Genomic DNA, 27,978 nt, shown 5'->3' with positions numbered 1-27,978 from the left:
TTCTAATAATGAAAATAATCGTAAAAAACAAATCCAACATCACTCTAAGTTTTACTTCGAAGTAATATCTTAACCTTTCCAGCATTACTTAGACTATTTATTTTCATTATTCATGCCTTTCTAGACTTTAGATATTTGTGTTGATAACACTAATATATACCCTTACTTGTTCTTATAAACATTGTCAATTAATTTCGAAAAAAAATATTAAATTGTTTGTTTTTGGATTTCGCGCAAAGTTACAAGGGGGCTATCTGTGCTAGCCGTCCCTAATTTAGCAGTGTAAGACTAGAGAAAAGGCAGCTAGTCATCACCACTCACCGCCAATTCTTGAGCTACTCTTTTACCAACGAATAGTAGGATTGACTGTTATATTATAACGCCCCCACGGCTGAAAGGGCGAGCATGTTTGGTGAAACGCGGAGTTTGCGAATCCTCGACCCTCGGATTACGAGCCGAGTGCCTTAACCACCCGCCCATGCCGGGCCCAATATTTAGATGACAAACAACAGCACTGAATTCAAGATCAAATGTTCGTAATAAATACCTTACTTTTAACCAAAATGTTCATAATAATCAACAACGCAAAGACTTGCTAAAACATTGACTACTCGATATGAGACCTCCGCATCTGATGATCTAACACATCTATACATCTGTTAACAACAGTAAACACACCGTTATTATCACTGAGTATCAAAATTCTTCAAATGTTTTCAACATTGTCAAAATTTTAAAAAAGAGCACATTTTGAGAAATAAGTCTTTTTAGTAAAGATGTCGACTTTTTAATCTACGAAAACAACCATCATATTGTGAGTTGAGCACCCTAAACTCCCAACTATGCCGGGCTCTACAAGTTCAGGAAAACTACCGAATTTTTTCCAACAAAGACAACCAAAACTACCTTAGAGATAGTAAAGAGATTACTTGTAAATAGCCAACAATTTATATCCAGTACAAGTTAGAATATTTAGCCATTAGGAATCCGTAGAAAATCTCAATTAAAAGGCTCTTTCAACCCGTTCCACAACTACAAATATTGTATAAACACCAAAGATGACCAACATCTCAATCAGCCTGACCATCCTGTCAGTGCTGTAGCTTTCTTACAGAGTGTCAACAACCACAGATATTTAATAAGAATCAAGAAAATGCTCTCTGTTGCCCAGCGTTTCAACCAGCTTGAACATTCTATCAGTAACGTGGTTCACTGTCAACAATCACAGGTATTTAATCAAAATTAAGAAATGGATCATTGTTGCCCAATGTTTTGACTAGTTTGACCATTCTGTCAATAACACGGTTCACTGCCAACAATCACAGGTATTTAATCAAAATCAAGAAAATGCTCCCTGTTGCCCAGCGTTTCAACCATCTTGAACATTATATCAGTAACGTGGTTCATTTAACGTCAACAATTACAGGTATTTAATCAAAATCAGGAAAGGGATAATTTTTGCCCAGTGTTTTGACTAGTTTCACTATCATATCGGTGACATTGATCTCTTAGAGTTCGTCAACTGAACACAGCTATTCTATCAAAACCAAGAAAGGACTCCCTGTTGCCCAGTGTTTCAACCAGTTTCACCACTGTCATGATTTTCTAACATAACGAATCTGAACAACTATAAAAGTGAAAGAAACTTATTGGATTGTCTCTTTTAGTGCTAATTGCCCTTATAGGAATAAGTCGTTCCTCATTCGGTAACCTTTGACCTCCATTTATCTGCCAGATCAAAACTGACTTATTTTGCTCTCATTGGCGTAACTTATTTATACAGGAGGTATTTTTGTTTCGTATGTTATGTAATTTACTTTATTTATTCTATCAATTTTTACCATTATTAATTTTGTGTAATAATTTTCTATTATTATTATTTTACCCGTTTATTCTAATTAGCGATGGGTTTCTAATCTTTATCCACGTACTTTATGTTACGCTATTTCTAGCTTATTATAATGTTTTGTTATTTAGATTTTTTCTGTTTAAATCATTTCTCCATCCCCCCACTACCACAAACATTCCAGAGATAAATGTGTTTCTCGCTTCCCTCTTCGCCCAGTTTTCCCTTAATTATCGTTAGTAAACAATCATACTTTGCATTTTGGGGTCGAGAGTGCGTAAAAAATGTGGTGGTTGTGTTTGTGATATGATATGTTTGTAATATGATAGTCATGTTGTAGTAGGCGGTGTGGTATTTGTATTTTGATGGTGTTATATTAGTGATACGGTGTTTGAACTGTGTTAGTGGTATAATAGTATTGATGTTGTGCTTTTATTGTAAACTTGCAGTAATAATCTGCTATCTGTTCTTCGTGCTTCTGTTATTGTGTCACGTTTAATACTGGTATTATAGTATTGATGTAGTGTTTTTATTGTAAGCAAAACCACAAGCCATATAAATGGTTGGAACAATTATATTTTGAAAAAATATATATTATTATTATTCTGATCTAGTTTCATTATTTTTCAGTTGGTTCTCTTTCAAATAGTTACTGTATAACCAAATGGTCATGATTTTATATTTTTCGTTAGGACTCGTTCTTCATCGAGAAGAACCTGAGAAGACTAAAGAAAAAGATATTCAACTACACAATTCCTGAAGAGATGAAATCATCTTCTTGGAAGATGTATAACTATATTTCACACATCTTTACAATCATATCTGAGGTGATGATTACCTTGTAACATATCAGTCTGTATTTCTTTACTCAAACGACGTTTGTTGTGTAAATTGGGAGAAATGTAACCATTTTAGTTGACCCTTTGTGAATATTTTCTATAGAGGATGGCTAAATGATGGAGAAACTAACATAAAAAATTTAATAAGACAAAATTTTAAATTGGCCTAAATGATTGTCGGAAGGTTGCAAGTAAAACCGTATAAATATAATAGTCTATATGTCCATGTAGCTACTTATTTATATAATATAACAGTACTGTCTGTTGTGAGATTATGTAACTATTTATCTATATAAATATAACAGTAGTGTTTGTTTTAAGTCCAAGTAACTACTTATCTCTGTGAATATAACAGTACTGTCCGTTGTATGTCCATGCAACTATATCTATATAAATAAAACAATACTGTCTTTTACATGTCGATGTAACTGCTAGTCTATATCAATATAACAGAACTGACTGTTGTATGTTCAAGTAACTAATTTGCATGGTGTGGACGGATCTTCACCAAACTGGTATGGAAGCTTATAAGGTCCATGTGGGGAGAGTATACAGATTTTCAGTTCTGCATTTTGCTGTTTTTATGGACGTTTTTACCACTACACTGTCCCCTATTGATAGATTTTTACCAAATTTGGCGTGAAATTTGTTGGGTCCATGAGGAGATACATACAAAATTGCTGCTTCATATTTTGTGTTTTGCAATTTTTCATGAGCGTTTTTTACAATTACATATAAGGGAAGCAACTTTTCATGCCCTAAGGTATCCTTTCATTAACCATGAATTTACATAAGTTCCGTCCAGGATACAGAGAGTCCAGCAGGTATTTAATATTATAGTGTATTGTCAATCCAAATATTGATCATATACAATGCGTGTAAAATAATTATAAGTTATTCAGTTTTTAAATAAAAATTACAGCTTTTACAGTGAGAATGAATATTTTTAAAGAAGTGCATTTTCATTTACAGCAATAGAAACATCGTAGATGTTTAAAATAGTTTTCCTTTCTGTAAAAAGTGTAACTTGTAAAAATCAGTAAGTAAACTCAAGGTAAAATATTTAATTAAATCCACATGTTTGCCATTTCTTTTTTACTCGGTTTTGTAAAAGTATCGTGAAGATTCATCAATAGGGGGCGGAGTAGTAGTAACAACCGCAAAATGCAAAACTGAAAATTTGGTTGTATATCCCCATATAAACCTAGACAATATCTAAACAATAGTTTATACACACCTACAAAATAACTTATGTGTAACGTATCGTTAAGTTGTCATCAGGGTTTGTATTAAAGTATCGTTAAGTTATTTTGTAGGTTTATATAAAGTATTGTTTAGATATTGTCTAGGTTTATATAAAGTATTGTTTAGGTGTTATTTAGGTTTATATAAAGTATTATTTAGGTATTATCTAGTTTTATATCAAGTATTGTTTAGATATCGTCTAGTTTTATATAAAGTATTATTTAGATATCGTCTAGGTTTATATAAAGTATTGTTTAGTTATCGTCTAGGTTTATATAAAGTATTGTTTAGTTATTGTCTAGGTTTATATAAAGTATTGTTTAGTTATTGTCTAGGTTTACATAAAGTATTGTTTAGTTATTGTCTAGGTTTACATAAAGTATTGTTTAGTTATTGTCTAGGTTTACATAAAGTATTGTTTAGTTATTGTCTAGGTTTACATAAAGTATTGTTTAGTTATTGTCTAGGTTTATATAAAGTATTGTTTAGTTATTGTCTAGGTTTACATAAAGTATTGTTTAGTTATTGTCTAGGTTTATATAAAGTATTGTTTAGTTATTGTCTAGGTTTACATAAAGTATTGTTTAGTTATTGTCTAGGTTTATATAAAGTATTGTTTAGTTATTGTCTAGGTTTACATAAAGTATTGTTTAGTTATTGTCTAGGTTTATATAAAGTATTGTTTAGTTATTGTCTAGGTTTATATAAAGTATTGTTTAGTTATTGTCTAGGTTTATATACAGTGTCGTTAAGTTATTATGTAATATTTTATTATGACGCATCTCGACTTATTCCAGTTAGCTATATACGTTTTAAGTTCCCTCCAACACACGCCTGCTATCAACCATCACTTTTTTTTTTACATTTAATAAAGTTGTAACGTTTACTGATATTATTTTAATGGTAAGCACAAATAACGTATTTCACAATTGTTCGTTGAAAGGAAGTTTCACAAAGTTTACTTATTTTAAAGATACGGAACTTCTCTGAATTTTAACGAAATAGACACGTACAAGTATAAACAACATTGTAAGATTGTTCTCTTCTCCACAAGGTGTGTTTATTTCATGCAACCTGTACCACCGTGTCCTCATTCTTTAACTCCATATTGTTCGGACAACTCCTTGACCAATATCAAAGTATGTGTTTACTTTTCATTTCTTTTTACTTTACTGGTTTTGCTTTATTTCAATATTTTTAGTGTGGCCCTGCATATTAAAGTTACGTTTCTGTGATAAATACGAACGTACAATCAATATATTCACTCAAAATTTGTTGCATAAAACTTTCAACCAGACTTATAATGTAAACTCTTAATAAACAGAGTATTATTATTTATGTTACTCAGTATTAAGTAAAGCAATATTATAAACGTTTAACGAAATCTGTACTCGTTGAGTACTTCAAAAATGGGCCTGGCATGGCCAGGTGGTTAAGGAGCTCGACTCATAATCCCAGGGTCGCGGGTTCGAATCCCCGTCACACCAAATATGCTCGTTGGTAAAAGAACAACCCAAGAGTTGGCGGTGGGTGGTCATGACTAGCTGCTTTCCCTCTAGTCTTACACTGCTAAATTACGAACGGCTAGTGCAGATAGCCCTCGAGTAGCTTTGCGTGAAATTCGAAAACAAACTTCGGAAATGATTCAGTAATAATGATAGCTTATAAACATGTACAAATTTCAGCTTGCTGTTTAGTCTATTTCAGAAGTCCAAGAATATGATGTGTTTTAACTAACGAAGTATGCAGTTGTATATTTAAATACACATAAAGAAGTACAAAAACCGTCACACTGTAAAAGTGAAAATGTATTTTAGTAGTAAATTAGTTTAAAATATCAGAGTCCTTTAAACGAATCGCTTGATCCAATTTAACTATTTGAATCATTCGCTTACAACTTGCAATGTTACACTAACTTTCAACTTATGTTTTTATCTAATTATTTCATTGAAGGAACAGTAAAAAGTAGTGGAAGGTCGAAAATAATATTATCAAAGATACTAGCACTTTCGAAGACTTAACCTGTTGACTGCTAAGTATTTCAGCTGCTACAATATAACTCTAATGCTTCTTCATTTTGTAACTTTTTTGTGACGCCATTTTGGATCGAAAATGAAACAATTTGTAAGTAGGTCAAACGCATGTATGGTACTGACATCTAGCGTTGAAGTTAGGTATTATTGAGAACAAATTAACTCGTCCGTGGCACTGTGCTACCGATCAGTTATCTCGTCTACGGCACTGAACAGATTAAAGGAATGTGTAGTTTGTGAGTAGGACAAACAAATATTCAATGTATGAGGCTTGAAGTGTTACGTGACGAACTTCAGAACATGAATGTGTTTTTATCTATAGATAACCTTGAAGAACTGGTCAAAGATGTGTCAGCTTTACTTTATGTAGGAAATGATGTGGAAAGTGCAGAAATACCCTCGCGTATTCAGGTATGTATAATATATTGTTAACTTATTATTCAGGTGTGCATGATGTATCGTGAGATTATTATCCGGGTATGTAGGTGGATGTGTTAAGCCATTAGATTAGCATGTATGAGGTGTTGTAATTATCTACAACTGTTACTATTCGTTACGTTTTATCTAGGTGTGTATCAAGTGTTGTTAAATTATTTTCTAGGTGTGTGTGAGATATTGTTAAATCATTATTTAGGTGTTTAGGGTATATCCTTCAGCTATTACCTTGGTGTATGTGTTATATATTTCAATATATTATTTTGTTGTGTGTGCCGTAGAGTTAAATTATTATCTACGTGTTTGTGATATATCGTTCAGTTATTATCTAGGTGTCTTATATATTTTAACATATTATTTTGTTGTGTACGCCGTATTGGTAAATTATTATCTAGGTGTTTATGATATATCGTTCAATTATTATCTGTGTGGGTGTTATATATTTTAATATATTATTTTGTTGTGTACGCCGTATTGTTAAATTATTATCTAGGTGTTGATGATATGTCGTTCAATTATTATCTAGATGTCTGTTATATATTTTAATGTATTATTTTGTTGTGCACACCATATTGTTAAATTATTATACAGATGTTTATGATATATCGTTCAGTTATTATCCAGGTGTGTGTTATATATTTTGATATATTATTTTGTTGTGTATGAAGTATTGTTTAATTATTATACAGATGTGTGTGAAGTATTGTAAGGTTATTACCTAGGTATGTATGAAGTATCGTTAAGTTATTATCTAGATGTATGATTTTCAGTTGAGCTATTATTCATGTATTGATAATATATCGTTAGGTTATGATTCACTGTTTATAATGTAATACGATATTATTGCGATTTTCTTTAATTTCATTCACTATATGCACAATTTATTATTATTGAACGACTATGTTATGTCATAAGTTTCTTTATCACGTTTTATAAGTTCATTCAGTACTATAAATAATTTTCAACTCTTCAGTTGGAAGGAATATGTTTCGGTGAATGTATTTCGTAGTTTTAACAAAGTAAAATGACAAGAAACATTCCACTCCCATCTTTCTTATAAAACGTTATCTGTAATATTATTCAAACACAAAAATGTAAGTTCGTAAAGACGTTAGACAAATAAAACATGGAACTCAACAAATTGTACATAATTAAATAGATGTACGGCTTTGATGTTAGCTGTTTTCTTTCTACTGAGAAACCTTGTCTTGTTACACTAATTATACAGTTTTAGTATTAGTCGGGCATGTATAATAGGTTTGCCTGCACCCCCCCCCCCATGATCCTCTGAAACCAACTTTTTTTGAAAGTTTTTAGGATACTTTTGAAGATTAAATATGTTTCCGGTTGCGCTTTCATGGTATAAGGGGGTTTTCGGGCCCTTTCCAAAATGGCCGCCACCGAAAATCTTAAAATTATACGATATATATGAAATGATCATTATTTGCATCCACTTGGCCTATAATATTTAAATTGTTGTTATTCACTTATGTATAGAGCACAAATTGGACCAAAATATGGAATTTTGAAATTTTGTGACATGGCAGAAATCTAAGATGGCGGCCAAATTTTGGTGCATTTTCGCAAAATCGCTCATAACTTTTGAACCATTTAACGTATAAAGTTGATTTTGGTGTCTAACCATATGTTTTGCCACATAAGGAATTCAATAGAACCATAATTAGAATTATTCATCCAACCCTAGTTATATTAGCAACATATTAACTGTGCACAATGAATGCAAAGTGATTCATGCCATTTTCCGAAAAACGCCCTATTATTCCACTCTATACTCAATGCTTCGTACATTTGATTTCCAACATTTTTCTCAACTAGGTACATAACAAATTACCTTATTCTGCTATTTTATAAGGTAATATCGCTATTTTATATGGTATTAATATCACTGTATACAAAGAAAAACCAAGTAAGTATTCATGAAACTTTATTCAATGTAATCAAACTTTACATTGTTACAGGAATAACCATTTGAACATGGACAAACAAAAAAAAAAATCATGAAACCACACTGTTTCTTTATATTTCATTGTCCAAGTCGTCGTCTGAGGAGAAGGACTCAATATCTGGCCCATCCTCATCAGATTCGTCTTCGCTCTCATCATTGGCCATGTTGACATTCAAAATATCCACCAGACTAGCAGGCAGGACAGGCCCCTCAGACCACACCGGATCTAGGACACCATCATTGAGGACCCATCCGTGATCTGTTGGGGGTGGTAGCTTTAGCATTTGCACGTCAGAACGCTTCCACTGCGCAATACGATAGTTGACCCGTTTGATGTGTGGTAAAAGAGATCGGTGACAGGGTGGTAGTTTGGACAGGTCTACCTTTGATTGAGATGTCAGAGTTTCGCCTTCACCAACCATCTTGTTCAGCATGAGTTCCCTCACAGAATCAACACTGCTGAGTCGTGGATATCCATACATCAAGCATGTGAACTTCTCTAGCTCATTGGATAACTCGCTGCTGACTGTCCAGTCCTCGCCAAGTTGACAGAAGATGGCCTGGTAACGAGGGGACTTCTCCAGCTTTTTCAGTGGGGTTATTTTGCCTTTCCCCTTGAAGGCGCAGTTTGCATCTTCTCCTGTGAAGACATATAACCCCAGAAGGCACTTGCAGTATTGTTCCCCCAACTTCTCAGCAAGCTCAGTTATGTTCAAGACACGTCTCTTGTCTCCACTGCCTGTGTCAAACAGGATAGTTATTTTGAAGGTGTGTGCAAAATACAGAAGAATCAAGAATATATCGCTGTCTGGACTCCGAACCACCACCTGATCATACCCTTGTTCCTCTGCATGTGCTATGTACAAGACGATTCGTGTGTCTGTTTCTTCTTGACACGACTGCAGATTCTTGACTTCTGACTGTTGGACAGAATGTCCATCACATGAAGTTAGGCTGAATACTCGGCCCTTTACAACCAGGAGCGCATTCCTGCCCAGAAGTCGAGGAACTGCAATTTCGCTACTCCAAACACGCAGCATGAGTTCGAACAACTGGAGTTTGTTGTCATCATTCAGGAGGAAGACCTTGAAGTCAGCAGGTCGTCGTGTGTGCACACCTTCCAGTAGGAGTCTTTCGCTGTTACCACGGCGTGCCCGCTCCTGGTTCTTTACAAAATGCTCTAGGTACATATCTGTCGAAAAGATCACAACCTCTTCTCGGGGAAGCTGGTCAAGGATTTTCAGGCAGATATTTTGGAAGGTGTCGGGCAAGTCCTTTAATATGTAAAGTCGGGCATTTCCGTCATCCACGAAGAAAGTTTTCTTCTTAGCCTGGGATGTGGCAGTGGCACTCTGTACATCGGATGTTAGGTAAGCTACCATCCTGGACTTGTCAGTCTTTGCCATAAAGCCGTCAGGTGTTCCAAGGGAGTAGGGAACTGGTGTGATACAGTAGGTCATCAACTCTTTAATAGACTTGTACAAAATATTTCTAAAATTGCTGAATATGGTCATTTGTTATGTACCTAGTTCAGAAAAATGTTGGAAATCAAATGTACGAAGCATTGAGTATAGAGTGGAATAATAGGGCGTTTTTCGGAAAATGGCGTGAATCACTTTGCACTCATTGTACACAGTTAGTATGTTGCTAACATGGCTAGGGTTGGATGAATCATTCTAAATTATGGTTCTATTGAATTCTTTATGTGGCAAAACATATGGTTAGACACCAAAATCAACTTTATACGTTAACTGGTTCAAAAGTTATGAGCGATTTTGCGAACATGCACCAAAATTTGGCCGCCATCTTGGATTTCTGTCATGTCACAAAATTTCAAAATTCCATATTTTGGTTTAATTTGTGCTCTATACATAAGTGAATAACAACAATTTAAATATTATAGGCCAAGTGGATGCAAATAATGATCATTTCATATATATTGTGTAATTTTACGATTTTCGGTGGCGGCCATTTTGAAAAGGGCCCGAAAACCCCCTTATACTATGATAGCGCAACCGGAAACATATTTAATCTTCAAAAGTATCCTAAAAACTTTCGAAAAAGTTGGTTTCAGAGGATCATGGGGGGGTGCAGGCAAACCTATTATACATGCCCGACTATATGTACTGTAAGATAAAAAGTACTTTTTGGATAAACAATGTACTTTTACAGTTTTCAATGTGTTAATTATAAAATACAGTAAAATCTATTTTATACAGTAACACTTAATTATAAAATACAGTAAAATTGATTTTATACAGCGACACTTAATCATAAAATAGAGTAAAATTTATTTTATACGGCGACACTTAGGAAATTCCAATGAAACCCTGTTCACGTTGTTTTGGTCAAAAGTGTAAAAAACATACAATTTTTTAATGTTATAACTTAATAGGTTTATCATTAGATGACTCTGTTTATCTGTACACGTATAATATATAAAGTCCAACATCAAATTAGCTTGTTTTATCTAGTATTTGAAGAGATCATATATTTTAAAATGTCATGCAACAAAATCTTTTGAAAGACTGGCGGAAATAGCCGTAAACGAATACCACTACATATTTTTTAATTTGTATTTTTGAAACACAGTCACGATGGTCGCTGCAAGAAATTGAGCACCACATTTTAGTTCGTAAACGTACCGCTGTACCACGGGGAAAACATTTGAAAAGAAATTCCTATTTAACACTAATAAATTTGTAAGTTATTATTCGCATGTGAAAATTGCTTACTCTTAAATTAAAATATATGTATGTGTTTATGCATTTGTACGTCTGTGTATGTGTACACACATGTATTGTGATTTTTGAAACACTTACATAGGAATTGGCAACCGAGATTCTAAACTCTGGAAGAGCAACGATGTTTACTTCTGTGAGTGTTGAGGTAAGGTTCTTTTCAACGATGTTTACTCCTGTGAGTGTTGAGGTAAGGTTATTTTCAACGATGTTTGCTTCTGTGAGTGTTGAGGTAAGGTTCTTTTCAACGATGTTTACTTCTGTGAGTGTTGAGGTAGGGTTCTTTTCAACGATGTTTACTTCTGTGAGTGTTGAGGTAAGGTTCTTTTCAACGATGTTTGCTTCTGTGAGTGTTGAGGTAAGGTTCTTTTCAACGATGTTTACTTCTGTGAGTGTTGAGGTAGGGTTCTTTTCAACGATGTTTACTTCTGTGAGTGTTGAGGTAAGGTTCTTTTCAACGATGTTTACTTCTGTGAGTGTTGAGGTAAGGTTCTTTTCAACGATGTTTACTTCTGTGAGTGTTGAAGTAAGGTTCTTTTCAGTATTCCAGAATAATGCTACCTCTAAACAATCTGCCCATAAGCGTACGAATACGTAAATAATTTAACTTTATACTCATAATGTTTACAGTTTAAGGTCTGAGAACATTATTTGGATTATTGGTAGATAAGTCAGCCTATTTAACAAGTACTAATAGAAGTAAGGGTCCTTAACGTTTCTACTTCATAGCTTGTTTGTTTGGAATTAAACACAAAGATTCGCTATAGGCTATCTGTGCTCTGTCCACCACGGGTGACGATACCCGCTTTCTAGCATTGTGACTCCGCAGACATACCTCTATGGCATTGATTTGTATTGATTTTGAATTTCGCGCAAAGCTACACGAGGGCTATCTGCGCTAGCCGTCCCTAATTTAGTAGTGTAAGACTACAGGGAAAGCAGCTAGTCATCACCACCCACCGCCAACTCTTGAGCTAGTCTTTTACAAGCGAATAGTGGGATTGACCGTAACATTATAACGCCCCCACGGCTGAAAGGGCGATAATGGTTGGTGCGACGGGGATTTGAACCCGCGACCCTCGGATTACGAGTCGAGCGCATTAACCACCTGGCCATGCTGGGTCCCTGTGCCATTAGAGGAATTTACTTCATTTTATCGTGTTACTGTGGCAAGATAAACTGATGTCACTACAGTAAAGAAATTGTTTAAAATAAACATTTTTATTCATATTTGTTATCAGTACATCAAACTCTTGCTCGTTTTTAAACAAATTTTTTCACGTATAGGAAACATATGGTGGCATGAAGGTCAGTTGTTAATTTTTTATCTCATAAAAATGTGTATAACTGTGATAGTATTTTAGTTTTATGTTAGTAACTCTCCACTGGACTCAATTATTTGTTTTCAATTAAAGTTACGACACAGATTCTCTTGAAGTTGTTTGTTTGTTCAAAGTTAAGCATAAAGCCACACGTAGAATACCTTCTTAGCTTTCGACTCGTAATCTGAGGGTCGCGGGCTCGAATCCCCGTCGCACCAAACATGCTCGCCCTTTTAGCCGTAGGGGTGTTATAATGTGATCGTCAATTCCATTATTCGTTGATAAAAGAGTAGCCTAAGAGTTGGCGGTGGGTGTGATGACTAGCTGCCTTCCCTCTAGTCTTACACTGCTAAATTAGGGACGGCTAGCGCAAATAGCCCTCATGTAACTTTGCGCGAAATTAAAAAAAAACAAATTTTTTTAGCTGTGTAATTCTGCAGACTTGCCGGTGTGCCACTGTGGGGCCATCTTAAATCGAACTTTCTGTATATATTTCCTACGGTTTTTTTAATTTACTAAAGTAAAATACTTAATGATAATATCAAACGAGGAAGTAAAAAGCAGTGTAAAACAACTAGTGTTAAAACTGTAACTTATAATAAATTTAGCAAATAACTTAAAGAAATGCAGCAAGGTGATTTCACTGCTGATTTTAAGAAATTATAGAATGAAACAAGTAAAAGACGTTTTATTACTCATTTTCCCGTGCGGTTAAAACATTAAAAAAGAAATTTCGCTTTGATGGCTGGTTCATTTTTAGAACAAAGCTATATTTGGTTATCTACTGCGTTTACCGCGAAGGATCGAACCCCAGATTTTAGGATTGTAATTCCATAAACTTACTGCTGTCCCAGTGGGGGACTTTAGGCTTTGTACTTATTAATGTTAGTTCATTAAATGAGTTACACTTTGCAATTTATATTTGCCCCCGGTAGTACAGCGGTATGTCTCCGGATTTACAACGCTAAAATCAGGGGTTCGATTCCCCTCGGTGGGCTGAGCAGATAGCCCTATGTGGCTTTGCTATAAGAAACAAACACACACACACGATTTATATTTGTCAAGCCTACCAAGTAGTTTCGATTGTTTCATTATATGATGGTTTATAAAAATATATAAACAGTTATATTTCCATGTCTTTTTCTAATGACTTAATAACATATAATAGTAATGTGTGTCAGTAATGCTTGAACAAGAAAGGTATCATAAAATTTTCTTTCTAGAAATATTTCTAACAGGACCGCGTTATGATTTCTTCTCATTTACGACCTTTCATTAGAATCATACAAGTAATCTGTTTTCAAGAAAGTATTATAATGGCCAAAGAACGACCAGATCATATAAATTACAAGTTCTTAGGAATATAATCATATAAATGATTATATATTATTTCAACCTGATCATTTTAGACTAGCTCTTTTTAAATATCAGATGTAACATTAATAAGTGCCTTTATATTGTAAATTATTAATAATTAAAAGTTAATAATATCAAATCATTCGAAAGGCACTTCAAATATAAAAATAGTATTTTACTATATACTATAGTATATTTTTAAATATACATAAACACTACAGGTGGGTTTCTTGGAATTAAACAGGAATAATTTTGTTGTTCTAGTGAATTTGAAGTATATCACAATACAAGCATTACAGTGATATTTTCGTAAGGGAAATTTCACGATAGCTTTCTCATCCGAGAATCAGTAGCTCCTTTACTTCTTACGTGATGAATATGGTAGTGTAATTAGGCCATAAACATCAGTATATTTAAATTACCCATTAGAAAACGTTCTCTTTATTTAAGAGTTTTACTTACAAACAAAATGCTTCTTCTATCTTGTTCTTTACAGCATTAAGTTAGTAAAAAGACCGTGTACATTATCTGTTTGAACGTTTATTTTTTTGTACGTTTTTACTGCAGGAAGTTTTAGTGCACATTATTTATATGTTTTTACTGCAGGAAGCTTTAAACTGGTTGTGTAAAGACCGAGGACAGGCAGGCAGAAGCTTTAAAAATTTTATTTCAACACACGGGCACCGATGTTGGAAGGAGGTGTGACACTCGTATGATTTTTAGCTATAAATAGTTTGTTCTTTATAACTAGACCTATTTCTATGAGTGAGATATTTTGAAAAACTGTAAAACTAGATAATTCGATTTATGGTATACGATTCTTACTTATAAAGCTTTCTTTCAGGCCCGCTCTTTCATAAGTAGCGAAATAAATTAATGAATATTCTTCATAAGTAATTATATTTTCGAAAGTCTTGAATTTTATTAATAGTTTGTGACCTGCCTCCTTGAATATGACATATTTTTAATGCCTATTGATTGATTTTTGAGACCAAAGCCGAATAGCAAAAGTTACTTACAAAAATAGGAGTGTTGGAGCTGTCGAATCCACTAAAACATTAATGATTAGGCCTAAAGCTCTTGTAGCTTAGATGCTTCTTTCCATTTAAAAATTAAGAACTTATTTTTTAGTTGTACTGCGAAGTTCTAGTAGTACATTTAAAATATCTTGATCTAGAACACTATAACTCTTATGATTATAAGACAGTAATAAATACAAAATGTATTTATACAGTTTGACGTCATGACTGCCACGTGGGAAGAAGACCCAAGAAGCCTTGTTCAAACACTACAGGTAATTTTTTCCTAAGTTGATCGAAATCACGAATTTTTCTGGTGATTACCAGGGTGATATTAATAAATCTGTTTTTATCGAATTGGAATTGCTTATTAAATGTTACAGTAACTAAACGCATTATTGGATTTCATTTATAATTTTGAACTGGGATATTAAAAGTTATAATTATGATCTGCGTAATGAGACGTAATTTGCATATTTCGACGGGGATAATGAAGCGCTACAGTAATCTAATGCATCATTTACTTAATTTACAGTGTACTGAATTAAAATATTTAAATTGTCATAAACCAATGCCTGTCGTTTGTTTGTTGCTTTTGTTGAAGCTTCGTATAAACCTGCTCTAAGACGAGCTACGCTACTCTTCCTAATTTAGAAGTAAAAGGTAAGCCGTCAATCAACATGAAAGTGTTGACAACTCATGAAATACTCTACTCGATCAGTGAGGTTTGACTGTTACTCTTATAACACACTTATGGCTCGAAATTGTGCAATGGAATTTTGTTTTAAGTGGCAACGGGTCACAAACTTTGGAGTCTTGAATCTAAAGTCCGGAAAAAACTTGGCCACGTTTGGTTGGGGATGCGGTGAAACTGTTGACCATATATACTAGGTAGTTTGGTTTGGTTTGGTTTGGTTTGAATTTCACGCAAAGCTACTCGAGAGCTATCTGCGCTAGCCGTCTCTAATTTAGCAGTGTAAGACTAGAGGGAAGGTAGCTAATCATCACCACCCACCGCCATTTCTTGGGCTACTCTTTTCACCAACGAAAAAATATAGAACTAAAATGGTGAGCATGTTTGGTATGACAGGGATTTGAATTCACGACCCTCAGTTTACGAGTCGAGTGCCTTAACCACCTGGCCATGCCGTTCCGTATACTAGGTAGACTATAGAAATCAATGCAAGGAGCAGTGCTGTGCTTTGGATTAAACAACCTCATGATAGGATCTTTTGTAATGGAAGTACAAATATTTTGAGTTGTGAAAATTGTTGTCGCGTTGATTTTAAAAGTAATTATTAAATTACATACAAGTAGAAAATATAATAACTTTCGAAAAATAAATAATTACAAAGCACATATTTTAAACAGCGCAAAATAATGTAAAATAGAAAATATTCAGAGAAAAAACAATATATAAAGGATATTATAAACTTATAAATATGTAAACTTGAAGTTAAGTCATGACCTACATGTTGCATGTTGGACTGTGGATTAGGAGGTCCAAGGCTCGAATTCATGTTGTTGAACATATTGTGCGCTTTCTGGTGGGAACACTATGTAAAATAATAGTCGCATTATTCAGTTTAAAGTGGCTAGCAGTATAGGCGGTGGATGTTTCTAACTCTCTGCCCTCCTTTTAGCCAGCAGTTCCTATATTAGAGACGACCATACCTGAATCATGAGGTTTATGACTTAGCCATTTAGTCTATATTTAACCTAGTTGTTTATAATAAAAGAAATTAGTCTTGGCCTAGAGATTAATAATCCATACTATGGATCAAAGGATCCACTTAACGCCATTCCGTTACAATACACAAAACGAGACAAAACCTGCTCTCAATCTTGGGGCCGTAGATGCAATAGTAGACCAAAAGTTGGTGGTGGGCGCTTTTGATTACGTTGTCTTCGCTCTAATCTCTTAACTTAAAATTAGGGATGGCTACCGTTGTGTTGCTCTGTGCTAACTTTCTCAAACAAACAAAATGTCTATAAATAATTACATAGAGATGTGAGGTAAATTGTAATAGGTGTTGGCCGCACAGTTCTTGCAAAACTGTGTGTGAAAACTACATTAATCAAACACTTGTGCTTATTTTGTTTGTCAGAACTTACTTAGAACATCTGGAGAAAATAGTGCAACTAAAACAAACAAGTCAGTCGATGAAGCCATTCAACACACTAAGTACAAATCTGGAACTCGTGGAAGGTAAGGATTTCGTCAGTTATTCATGATTCCAGGACACAACTCTATCGTTGAATTATAAATGTTGTTTGCTCACTCTTTTCGAGTACTTTTTCTTTATATACAAATTAAATCAGACAATACTTTTAGCATTTCACTACAGTTTCTTTTAAAGCATCAAACTGCACAATGGGTGTCTGTGCTGAGCACACTACAGAGACCAAACCTGCGGCATTGTAACCTTGAATCTGAGCCACCTGGGACATTTCACTGCAATATTCAAAATATATTATATTTTATTGAATAATATTTAAAAAAATAAGCATATTTGGGGGGCGACAGTAAGGACTTGTACATATTATAACTCGATTTCTCCTTTCGGCATGATGGTAGTTATACTTATTATTAGTAAATATTATTTACGTTTATTTAGAATATAAAATAAATAAATCAAGAAGCTTAAAATAAAATTCATTTCAGTTTTGAAGTATTATAAAAACACAAGTAATAAATAACACACGTGGCAGTAATGCTGCACAAACAAGTTAATGGGGTCCCGGCATGGCCAGGTGTGTTAAGGCATTCGACTCGTAATCTGAGGATTTCGCGTTCGAATCCCCGTCGCACCAAACATGCCCGCCCTTTCAGCCGTGGAGACGTTATAATGTGACCGGTCAATCCCACTATTCGTTCGTAAAAGAGTAGCCCAAGATTTGACGGTGGGTAGTGACGACTAGCTGCCTTCCCTCTAGTCTTACACTGCGAAATTCAAAAACAAACAAACAGAAGCCGTTCAGAATGGTTTTAAGTCTCAGGTCGTGTGATTAGTAACAAGTGGAGGTCTGGACAGCGTATAACACCCAACAATCTCACAAGATGACCACTTTTTAACATTATGGACCTGGTTGAATTTCGCGCAAAGCTGCGTGTGGAATTTCTGCCCCTAATTTAGCAGTGCAAGACCAGAGAGAAGGCAGCTAGTCATCACCACCTACCGCAAACTCTTGGGCTACTTTTTTACTAACGAATAGTGAAATTAACCGTCACGTTATACTGCCCCCACGGCCGATAGGGCGAGTATGTTTGGAGTGACGGAGGCTCGAACTCACGACCCTCATATTACGAGTCGAGCGCCCTAACCACCTGGCCATGCCGGGCCAACATTGGTTAATTAATACAAACAATGAAAATAACGTGAACAGTAAATGATTATTAATATTTATTTTTTTCCAGTTTCTTTTTTCGGCGTGTTGTTTCGCTCGCCAGGTGGGCGGTTATTAAAAGAGAAAATAGTAAGGTGAGTTTAATATATATCACAAATAAATTAACCTCAATCTTCTAATTATTTCCAATTAAATTTAAAAGAAAATAAATATAAAACTAATCTGTCTGTGTTTGCAAAAGAAATATTTCTTTTCTTGTTTCTAAATTTGCATCCTAAAAATTGTGGAAAAAATTTGCAAACCCAACCATTTTCCGACACCTTTGGTTCTTTGCAATTTATCTCGTCGATTCAACTTTTTTGTGATAAAGATGTAATAATTTAACCATTGAACTCCATGGTGAATGATAATGCCAAAAAGCGAACTCACCTCGGATAATACAGCTGGGGAAAGGTATATCTTTTTCTGTAACGAAGAACAACCATTTCATTACTTAAACTGTCTTGACATCAAATGTGAGAAGAAGAACAAAATTTGTTTTAAGAGAAACTGTATGTTAAGTAACAGGGGGAGGGATTTAGCACAAAGCTACAGAGTGGGATATCTGTGCTTTGCCCACCACGTGTATCTATCGAAACCCGGTTTCTAATGGTGTGAGCCCGTAGACATTCCACTCTGCCACTGTGGGGGAGGGGGAGTTGTGACTGTGATGCAGATGTCCGCTGTGCCACTGTGGGGGAAGGGGAGTTGTGACTGTGATGCAGATGTCCGCTGTGCCACTGTGGGGAAGGGGGAGTTGTGACTGTGATGCAGATGTCCGCTGTGCCACTGTGGGGAAGGGGGAGTTGTGATTGAGATGCAGATGTCCGCTGTGCCATTGTGGGGGGGAGGTAGTTGTGACAGAGATGCAGATGTCCGCTGTCCCACTGTGCGGGGAAGGTTGTTGTGACTGTGATGCAGATGTCCGCTGTGCCACTGTGGGGGGAGGCAGTTGTGACTGTGATGCAGATGTCCGCTGTGCCATTGTGGGGGGAGGTAGTTGTGACTGTGATGCAGATGTCCGCTGTGCCACTGTGGGGGGGGTAGTTGTGACAGAGATGCAGATGTCCTCTGTGCCACTGGGGAGGAGGGGGAGTTGTGACTGTGATGCAGATGTCCGCTGTGCCACTGTGGGGGGAGGTAGTTGTGACTGAGATGCAGATGTCCGCTGTTCCACTGTGGGGGGGAGGTAGTTGTGACAGAGATGCAGATGTCCGCTGTGCCACTGTGGGGGGAAGGTAGTTGTAACTGTAATGTTCACTTCTTGGATTAATATGAACGTTTCATTGTTGTTTTTTTCTTTAGTCTATTTTGGTCAAGTCTGTTGACTGCTGCCGAAAGGCCTACCGACATTTGGAAAAATTAATGATGAAAGAAGGAAGACTTCCGGAACGTGGACTTCTCTACTTCTTCACCCATGAAGAGATCGGTGAACTCTTGAGGACACGCTCTGCCCATTTAATACCTGTGTTGGTGTCTTTCAATTGGTTTAATTTCATTACACGGGCACGTTAAGTAAATTATTTAATACTCAAATATTTTAAAAATAGTTTTAAACGTGTGATTTTTATGTCAGCCATTTTGTTTCATAACAATCCCTACTATTGAATACTACTGTATTTAAAGATATGCAATAGAAAAATAATGCAAAAATAAAAACGTAAAATGTTTCAAATGTAGATACAAAACTGTGGTTTTATTTACTTTTTTTCAGAGCTTCTAAAAGACGAAGAATTCATAACAAATTGGACTCCACGGTATATCCAGAAATCATGGTGGGTCCGCCCAAACCTGTAAGTGTTTCATTCCAGAAAATTCGATTTTTAAAATACTTACTTGATAAAATGTTATCAGTTAAAGTTTTGTTTTGTTAGAGATGAATTGTTTACTTGTTAAACAGTAGCTGAGGCACCCGTCCGTTGTACGAGTGAAATAAACACTCGTTTGTAACAAAGGATAGAAAATTGTGCTTCTATTTTCTTCTTAACATAATACACGTTAAAAGTGAAATACAAATACATAAAGATACCAACTTATATTGAAAAGAAAGCCATACTGTTTTCAAGAACGTTTATCTACATGAAGTTAAATGGGGAGTACAGCCCCCCATGACTTTCCTTAGGTCATCCTGTATCACTTGTGATGATTTAGTATTTTGTTTTGCGATATTGCTTGAAGGATCCAACAACCCAACTCCCCTATGTCATCCATTTTTTGTCTTAAACTTAAAACTTTGTTTTGTTAGGTTTAATTAATTTTTACTTGCTATGTTTAACTGCATTTTGGAAATATTAATAAATGAAAGTGCTCACTAATTCAATGGATATTACCGGTATATCATTATGCAAAAGCCAAAACACTTACGCTATCAAAATCTCAGTAACGCACACATCTCATTAAAAATTCATTATTAAGTAAAAAGCAATATATTCAAAATGTTTATTTAATGTTCTATATTATAATAGTGCACAAGTTAAACCTAAACATACATACAGCTAATAATGAGGGTTAGTGATAAGTGTGTATTTTTTGTGTGAAATTTACAGATCACAACAGAGAGTTATTTAACTGAGGAAATAAACGCTGAGGAGCTAAGGGGTAACGTATTATTACTTTTTTACTGTTTTACAAACAAATTAATAATTTTACTTTCTATTTTGTTAACATTTCAGAAATTTTTTACCCACTATTTTCGGTTGTGAGCGAAATCGCCAAAACTAAACTAACAAAAGATATTTTTCTTAAATAATATAGGCATTGAAAATATGGAGTCAAACTTTGCTTTTATGACCTAGGAGCGTATAACAAAAACATGATGGGAGACTACATTTGGGGGCTGATACGTTAAAGCGATTTACATTACAGTCGCAAATCTCGAAAAACGCTTCTAAACATTTTTGTATAACTTTAGTATGAATACATGTAAATCTTGATTCATATGTTGTTTTATTCACACCTTATGTAAATGAAAATGTGCAAATTTGCCCGTTTTTACATAGAAAATAGGTTAATTTCTAAATTTCATTATCCAGGTCACAAAAGCAAAGTTTGAAGGGAATAAGGGTCATTTTCTGTACTGTTACAACATAAGCAATTAAGAAATAACACATACTATCCAGGAACAAAATTTGTGTTACATAGTGTGATTAGCGTTGCTTTTATCAGAAAGCAACACCATGGGCTCTCCATCGCGAGTATCGAAACCCAATTCTTTTCGTTATAAGAATAACAAAATATCTAATTCATTATTTATTCGTCTGTTAAGGTATTACAGTGTGTCAGGGGGTTGTTAAAGGACCTGCTCGGGTTGTTTTGCAGATGGAAGAAGCTCGTTACCTGCAGGTTAGTCACTTGTAAATGTAACAGAAATAAGATGTTTGGATGAATCAGGATCTGGTATATATATATATATATATATACACGCACACACACATATAAAATTTCAAATTTCGCCAGTATATAGAATCACCCTATACAGAAAATGTATAAATAACCCCTTTTTTACCACAAATGAAACTGACTGCGCATAAGATGAGAACCATTTCTGGATCACAAAAATTAATATGAAAACAAAACTCACTATTTAATGTTTGTTTTTTTTAAACGGGAATTTTCAAACCTCTTACAGAGTAAGTGTTTTGATATTACACACTTTCTATTGATATTTTCCTCGTTGTTAAGCGGAAAGCTACACAATAGGTAATGTGCCTCTGTCCACCATGGGCATCGAAACGTGAATTTTATCATTATAATTTCTCGGACACATGGGCGTTAAAATTTAGATTGTAAAACTAAATCATTTATCATTTGCTTTTATTTTCAAGTACAAAATGTTTATGAGAATTTTCACGAGCATTTCAACATTGTTGCTATATTCGAAATATTTTACCAAAATGTGTTAGGCCCTATCATAAGGTTATTTAATCCAAAGCACAGCACTGCTCCTTGCATGATTTCTATAGTCCAGCTAGTATACGGTCCGGCATGGCCGGGTGGTTATGGCACTCGTAATCTGAGGGTCGCGGGTTCGAATCCTCGTCACACCAAATATGCTCGCCATTTCAGCCGTGAGGGCGTTATAATGTGAGGTCAATCCCACTATTCGTTGGTAAAAGAGTAGCCCAAGAGTTGGCGGTGAATGGTGATGACTAGCTGCCTTCCCTCTAGTCTTACACTGCAAAATTAGGAACGCCTAGTGCAGATGGCCCCTTGTAGATTTACGCGAAATTCAAACCAAACCAAACCAAATATATTAACGTAAACGTGATTACAAAGCTGCTGTAATTATTTGTCTCGAACAAGCTAATACGATTGTGCTTTTGTAAAATATCACGTGAAAAATATGTTTGATTAAGAAAACTTAGCTTTGAAACACTTGATATTTTGTAAGTATGAAAATAAAATATTTGAATGTTTTTGTACCATCGAGGGTATTGCATTCGGATCCGTGTGTGTGTTTGTTTGAATGTGTTTCCGCGCACATATCTCGAACACTAATTAACCCATGTAGTCTCATTTTAGACAATATGAGAAGACGGTATAGAACAGTACTCTCCAAATTTGGTCCGGATTTGGAATCCGGATCGCTTTGAATAATGTTGAGGTAGGACTTTTTTTTTGGTGCTTGGGGTTAATAACTCTGTAAAGTGTTATCGGATATATAGCAAACTTCATAGGCATATTAGATCGAGACTTCTGATTGCACTACAAAAAAAATGATCTGGTTTGTTGATCGTTATGGAGCTGAAAAGGATTTTCTGAGTTTTCGAAACTAAATATCCAATAAATTTGATGTCATGCAATATATTGTGACATTATCCAATATAATTTGACGTTATCTAACATAAACGCAGGTGATGTTATATAAGAGGAACAGTGGGGAGAAAATATGGACAAAAACAAAGAGTGGAAAACTAATGGAATCTCTCTGATCGTCTTTTTTTTTTTTTTTCTAGGAAGGTGATATTCTCATAACCTATTCCATTGATGTTGGATTTTCTCCATACTTTCCACTGTTGAGCGGTATGGTAACTGAGATAGGAGGCTTAATTTCTCATGGTAAGTTTCACGTGACAGTTAGTCGCGAAAAAATAGTGAAATATCTTTTTTTTTAAGTACTGAACATTTCTTTTTTACTGAGTTTCTGAATTTTATTTCAAAACTAGAAATGAGGGAAAGTTTTGACAGTTCTTGTTATTTTAGCTCAAAGCTACATAATGGGCTAGCCACTGCAGGAAAGTAAACCTAAAATTTTAGCATTGTAAATTTACCCCTTCCAGTGGACATTCTGGATAGACAGTGAAGTGGAGAAAGATTTCTTTACCTACTTAAATTTATACAACAATAGGCTGGCCAACAAAGTCATAAGTTTGTTTACTTTTGAATTTTGTGCAAAATTATTCGAAGGTCATCTGCGCCTGTCGTTTCAGTTTTTGAAGTGACAGACCAGAGAGAAAGTAGCTAACAATCATTACTAACTCTTGGGCTACTCTTTACCAACAAAGGGTGGGTGTAATTGTCACATTATAACAACGACTCATTATCTGAAAGGGCGAGCATGTGCGTGAAAGGACTTCAAACCTGCAACCCTCAGATTGCAAGTCGAATCAGCTAACCACCAGGCCATAAGTTGGTATATATGAATAACTATATAAAATTAACCAGAGGGTATTACTACACTAAAACTAATAGAACTGGCTACATTAAACTGTCATGGCCTACTTGATTGAATCTAGACTTGTTATCCATGTGCAGCATTTGAAATAAATGATAACAAACGAAGAAACCAAAAACATGTTTATTTTGTGCGAAAATAATTTAACACCAGAAAAACAAAGCTATGACGAAACTTTCTGAAACTTCGATCAGTTTCCTGCTTCATTTAATAATTTGGAAAACTTTAATAACTATCTGCCTTAATTATTTTTATAGATATAGCAAAGTTTCTAAAATATTTTAATAGCTACATTATTGAATATTAAGCTGGGTCACTGCTATGGATAGTTTATTTTATACCAAATTCAATTTATGAAAGCGTTTGAAATTTTATTTCCGGTGCTTACAGGAAATTACGTCTTCACTTATATATCTTTGTAATCATGTGATATGACGTCCCAAAATAGGTCTCATTTTATCCAATACTATATTAGGCCGTTAAGAGTAAACGCATTGAGAAAAACCACATGAGTGTGTGTTGTTGTTTTTTTAATTTCGCGCTAAGCTACACGAGGACTCTCTTAACTAGCTGTCCCTAATTTAGCAGTGTAAGACTAGAGGGAAAGCAGCTAGTCATCACCACCCACCGCCTATTCTTGAGCTAATATTTTACCAACGAATAGTGGGATTAATCGTCACATTTATAACGCTCCCACAGCTCAAAGAGCAAGCATGTTTGGTGCGACGGTGATTCGAACACGCGACCCTCAGATTACGAGTCGAACGCCTTAACCCACCTGGCCAACCACATGAGAGTTGTGATCTTGCTTTTGCTGTTCCAACCTTTGATGAATCTTCTCGTGTTTTGAGACTGGATTCATTTTTCTGTATTTGAAAATATAACTAACGTTCAGGATATTTCGGAATGTCAGTTTTCATCATTTTCATCCTAAAAGAGGTTTTATTTCCACTGTGAGTGTAAGGGAACTTCCAAAACTATAATTTAACAATACATTGTGCTTGTTTTGTTCAAAATTGTTCAAAGAAACAATCGTCGTGCTTCGACAGAACATTAATCGGGTTTCAATTCTATTAAAAATGTACTTAAACGTCGCACTCGCGAATTTAATTATCTGATCATATCATATTGTTCGACTAGTGGTCTATACTCCAATAATAAACCTTCTGACATTTTGTGGTTTCTATATGCTTTACCAAGGGAGAGTTCCCAATAAAATGGTAGTTAGTGCAAGATATACAACTAATATTTCTAATTTCTCAATCCTCTTTATTACTATTGTATGATTATTGTATCTTCCCGAAAGGGGTTCCAAGGCCTCCTGGAGGTAGTCATCTGGTTTAACCACCTGTACCTCTATAAAGCAGTATGTTGTCTGTCGGTCAGTCAGTAGGCATTAAAATCACGAAACGTAAGGGATACTTAACGGTTGCAGTTTGTACTGTCGCAACGGCAGTAAAACATGCGCATGCCATAGATCACGAAAAGAATCATTCACCATGTAGGCTAAAACACAACATGACATCTTGAAACAGAACTATTTTAGAGATCGGATAAATATATCTGTGTTTGTTAGAAAGAACAATCTATTTCTGTTCGTTATTACTTCAGGAGCTGTAGTAGCAAGAGAATTTGGTTTGCCTTCAATTATTTGTGTTCGTGGAGCGACTGCTGTGCTCAAGTCCGGTAAGTGGTTATTTTTAAGTTGTAGCGTAATGTCAGATGTTCTTCAGGTGTAGTCATATACTTGTGGTCACTCTAAAGTTTAATTTTTATTAGTGCATGGTGAATATTAATGTTCGATAAAAATTTATTTGTTTATAAAAAAAACAGATTCTAAACAAACTCTGTCTCAATATTTTCACAAGACAATAGTTGCTAACATGCTTTGTAGTCACTGTTATTCAAGGAGTTATCATGTTGTTGTTAATGTGCTTTGTAGTCACAGTTATTCTATGAGTTACTATGCTGTTGTTGTTAATGTGCTTTGTAGTCACAGTTATTCTATGAGTTACTATGCTGTTGTTGTTAACGTGCTTTGTTGTCACGGTTACCTAGGAGTTACCATACTGTTGTTGTTAATGTGCTTTGTAGTCACAGTTATTCTATGAGTTACTATGCTGTTGTTGTTAACGTGCTTTGTTGTCACGGTTGCCTAGGAGTTACCATACTGTTGTTGTTAATGTGCTTTGTAGTCACAGTTATTCTATGAGTTACTATGCTGTTGTTGTTAACGTGCTTTGTTGTCACGGTTACCTAGGAGTTACCATACTGTTGTTGTTAATGTGCTTTGTAGTCACAGTTATTTTATGAGTTACCATACTGTTGTTGTTAATGTGCTTTGTAGTCACAGTTATTCTATGAGTTACTATGCTGTTGTTGTTAACGTGCTTTGTTGTCACGGTTACCTAGGAGTTACCATACTGTTGTTGTTAATGTGCTTTGTAGTCACAGTTATTCTATGAGTTACCATACTGTTGTTGTTAATGTGCTTTGTAGTCACAGTTATTCTATGAGTTACTATGCTGTTGTTGTTAACGTGCTTTGTTGTCACGGTTACCTAGGAGTTACCATACTGTTGTTGTTAATGTGCTTTGTAGTCACAGTTATTCTATGAGTTACTATGCTGTTGTTGTTAACGTGCTTTGTTGTCACGGTTACCTAGGAGTTACCATACTGTTATTGTTAACGTGCTTTGTAGTCACTGTTATCCTGGGAGTTTGTCATCTTACACATTAACATTGTTGTTTTCCAGCTGTCTCAAACATTCTACATATATAATATATACTTCTAATCATTTTAAAATACAAAATGCTTGTTATTTAATAATATAAAAATTTGTACCTGTAACATCGTTTACAGGGGATATTGTGGTTTTGGATGCTACGCATGGTATCCTGAAGAAAATCAAAGACGTAGCAGCAGAGTAAATGAGAAGAAGATGTATGGATAAACAATAACAAAGAAGTATTGGAAATGTTATTGATTGGGTTTACCAATTTTATTTGAAATAACTGGTTATGTTTTAAATCCATGTAAACATACACACGTATACTCACCAGATAAAAGTGTATCGAAGTAAAAAGGTTTTTGTAATATTTCTTGAAATATTGTTAAGTAATTTTCATTGTAGGTGTTAAGTTGGTAAAACGTATAGGAGACATCACATCTACACAGCATAAACACAACACAGTAGAGATATGTTCATACTGGTAATGTTGAGAAATGTTATCAGCAAAAGAGTTGAACATATAACAGGATAAATGTAGCTACAATAAAATAACTAATACATTTCCGTGTTTAGATTTGCAACATATATTAAGACATACTTCCATGTCTAAATCTTAAATATGTTATAAGACGTACGTTCTTCCATATTTAGATCCGAAATACGTATTGAAACCTACTTCCATGTTCAACTTTCGTGAACATTGCTAGAAATCGCTTACCATAGTAACATGATCTGTACAAGTAAACAAATTAATAGTTATTTCATATAGTCCAGTGATAGAGAGTTGCAATAAATATTACACGTGATTGTAGTTTTATCATTTATTGTTTCTTATCTCTCAGTAAACAACATGCTTGTTTCTGTTAACAAACTCCAAATGTTTATTTTATGCTAACAAGTAAAAGTAGTAGACAAAGAATTGTTCTTCATATAAATAAACTGAAAAATGTTCGATCTCTTTACGTGTTAGCCTTGACCATACAAAGCTACAACATCATATAATAAACCCAGCAGTGACGAAATTACCTGCAATTGCATAACAATTTCAAATTGCAATTCAAACATGCCTAACCAATTACCAGCGCGAATTCTTCTCAGTTCTGGTTTTAGGCTCATTGGTCTTAAATCGCACGTGCCGGTGATGCACACTTTCTAAATATTTCCATGCATTAGGATCTATTCTGGAGTTATTTTAAGGTTACAGTTTGAGATCGGAAACATGAAAATATAAGTAACTTGGTTCACGTGCTGAGTATTCAGGATAAAGTTGTTGTCGTAAAGGTAGGTGTATTTTTTGTTGTTGTTGCTTGCCATTAAACACAAACCTACACAAAGGGCTATCTGTGTTCTGACCACCACGAGTACCGAAACTAGGTTTTATAGC

The 27,978-nt window shown here is 34.8% G+C and overlaps 1 protein-coding gene across 3 annotated transcripts in view; it reads left to right on the top strand.

The window, feature by feature from the left end:
* LOC143246525 (rifampicin phosphotransferase-like) overlaps positions 1–27,404 on the top strand; it is an 86,212-nt gene extending 58,808 nt beyond the window's left edge. For 2 of the 3 annotated variants that reach the window (XM_076493385.1, XM_076493386.1), the window contains 15 exons: positions 2,539–2,673; positions 4,985–5,069; positions 6,286–6,374; positions 11,191–11,253; positions 14,390–14,482; positions 15,018–15,077; positions 16,911–17,011; positions 18,221–18,284; positions 19,495–19,658; positions 19,904–19,982; positions 20,736–20,787; positions 21,455–21,531; positions 23,145–23,247; positions 25,475–25,549; positions 26,726–27,404. In XM_076493385.1, coding sequence (XP_076349500.1) covers positions 2,539–2,673; positions 4,985–5,069; positions 6,286–6,374; positions 11,191–11,253; positions 14,390–14,482; positions 15,018–15,077; positions 16,911–17,011; positions 18,221–18,284; positions 19,495–19,658; positions 19,904–19,982; positions 20,736–20,787; positions 21,455–21,531; positions 23,145–23,247; positions 25,475–25,549; positions 26,726–26,793 — 1,308 coding nt within the window. In that variant the 3' untranslated portion in view covers positions 26,794–27,404. The remainder of the gene's footprint in view (positions 1–2,538; positions 2,674–4,984; positions 5,070–6,285; positions 6,375–11,190; positions 11,254–14,389; positions 14,483–15,017; positions 15,078–16,910; positions 17,012–18,220; positions 18,285–19,494; positions 19,659–19,903; positions 19,983–20,735; positions 20,788–21,454; positions 21,532–23,144; positions 23,248–25,474; positions 25,550–26,725) is intronic. The other variant, XR_013026022.1, reaches the window with a different exon arrangement.
* The last annotated feature ends 574 nt before the right edge of the window (positions 27,405–27,978 follow it).

This window comes from Tachypleus tridentatus, chromosome 3 (genome assembly GCF_004210375.1).
Source record: "Tachypleus tridentatus isolate NWPU-2018 chromosome 3, ASM421037v1, whole genome shotgun sequence".
Classification (NCBI taxonomy): domain Eukaryota; kingdom Metazoa; phylum Arthropoda; class Merostomata; order Xiphosura; family Limulidae; genus Tachypleus; species Tachypleus tridentatus.
Note: the sequence above shows the minus strand (reverse complement) of the source record. Positions and strands in the feature narration are given on the sequence as shown.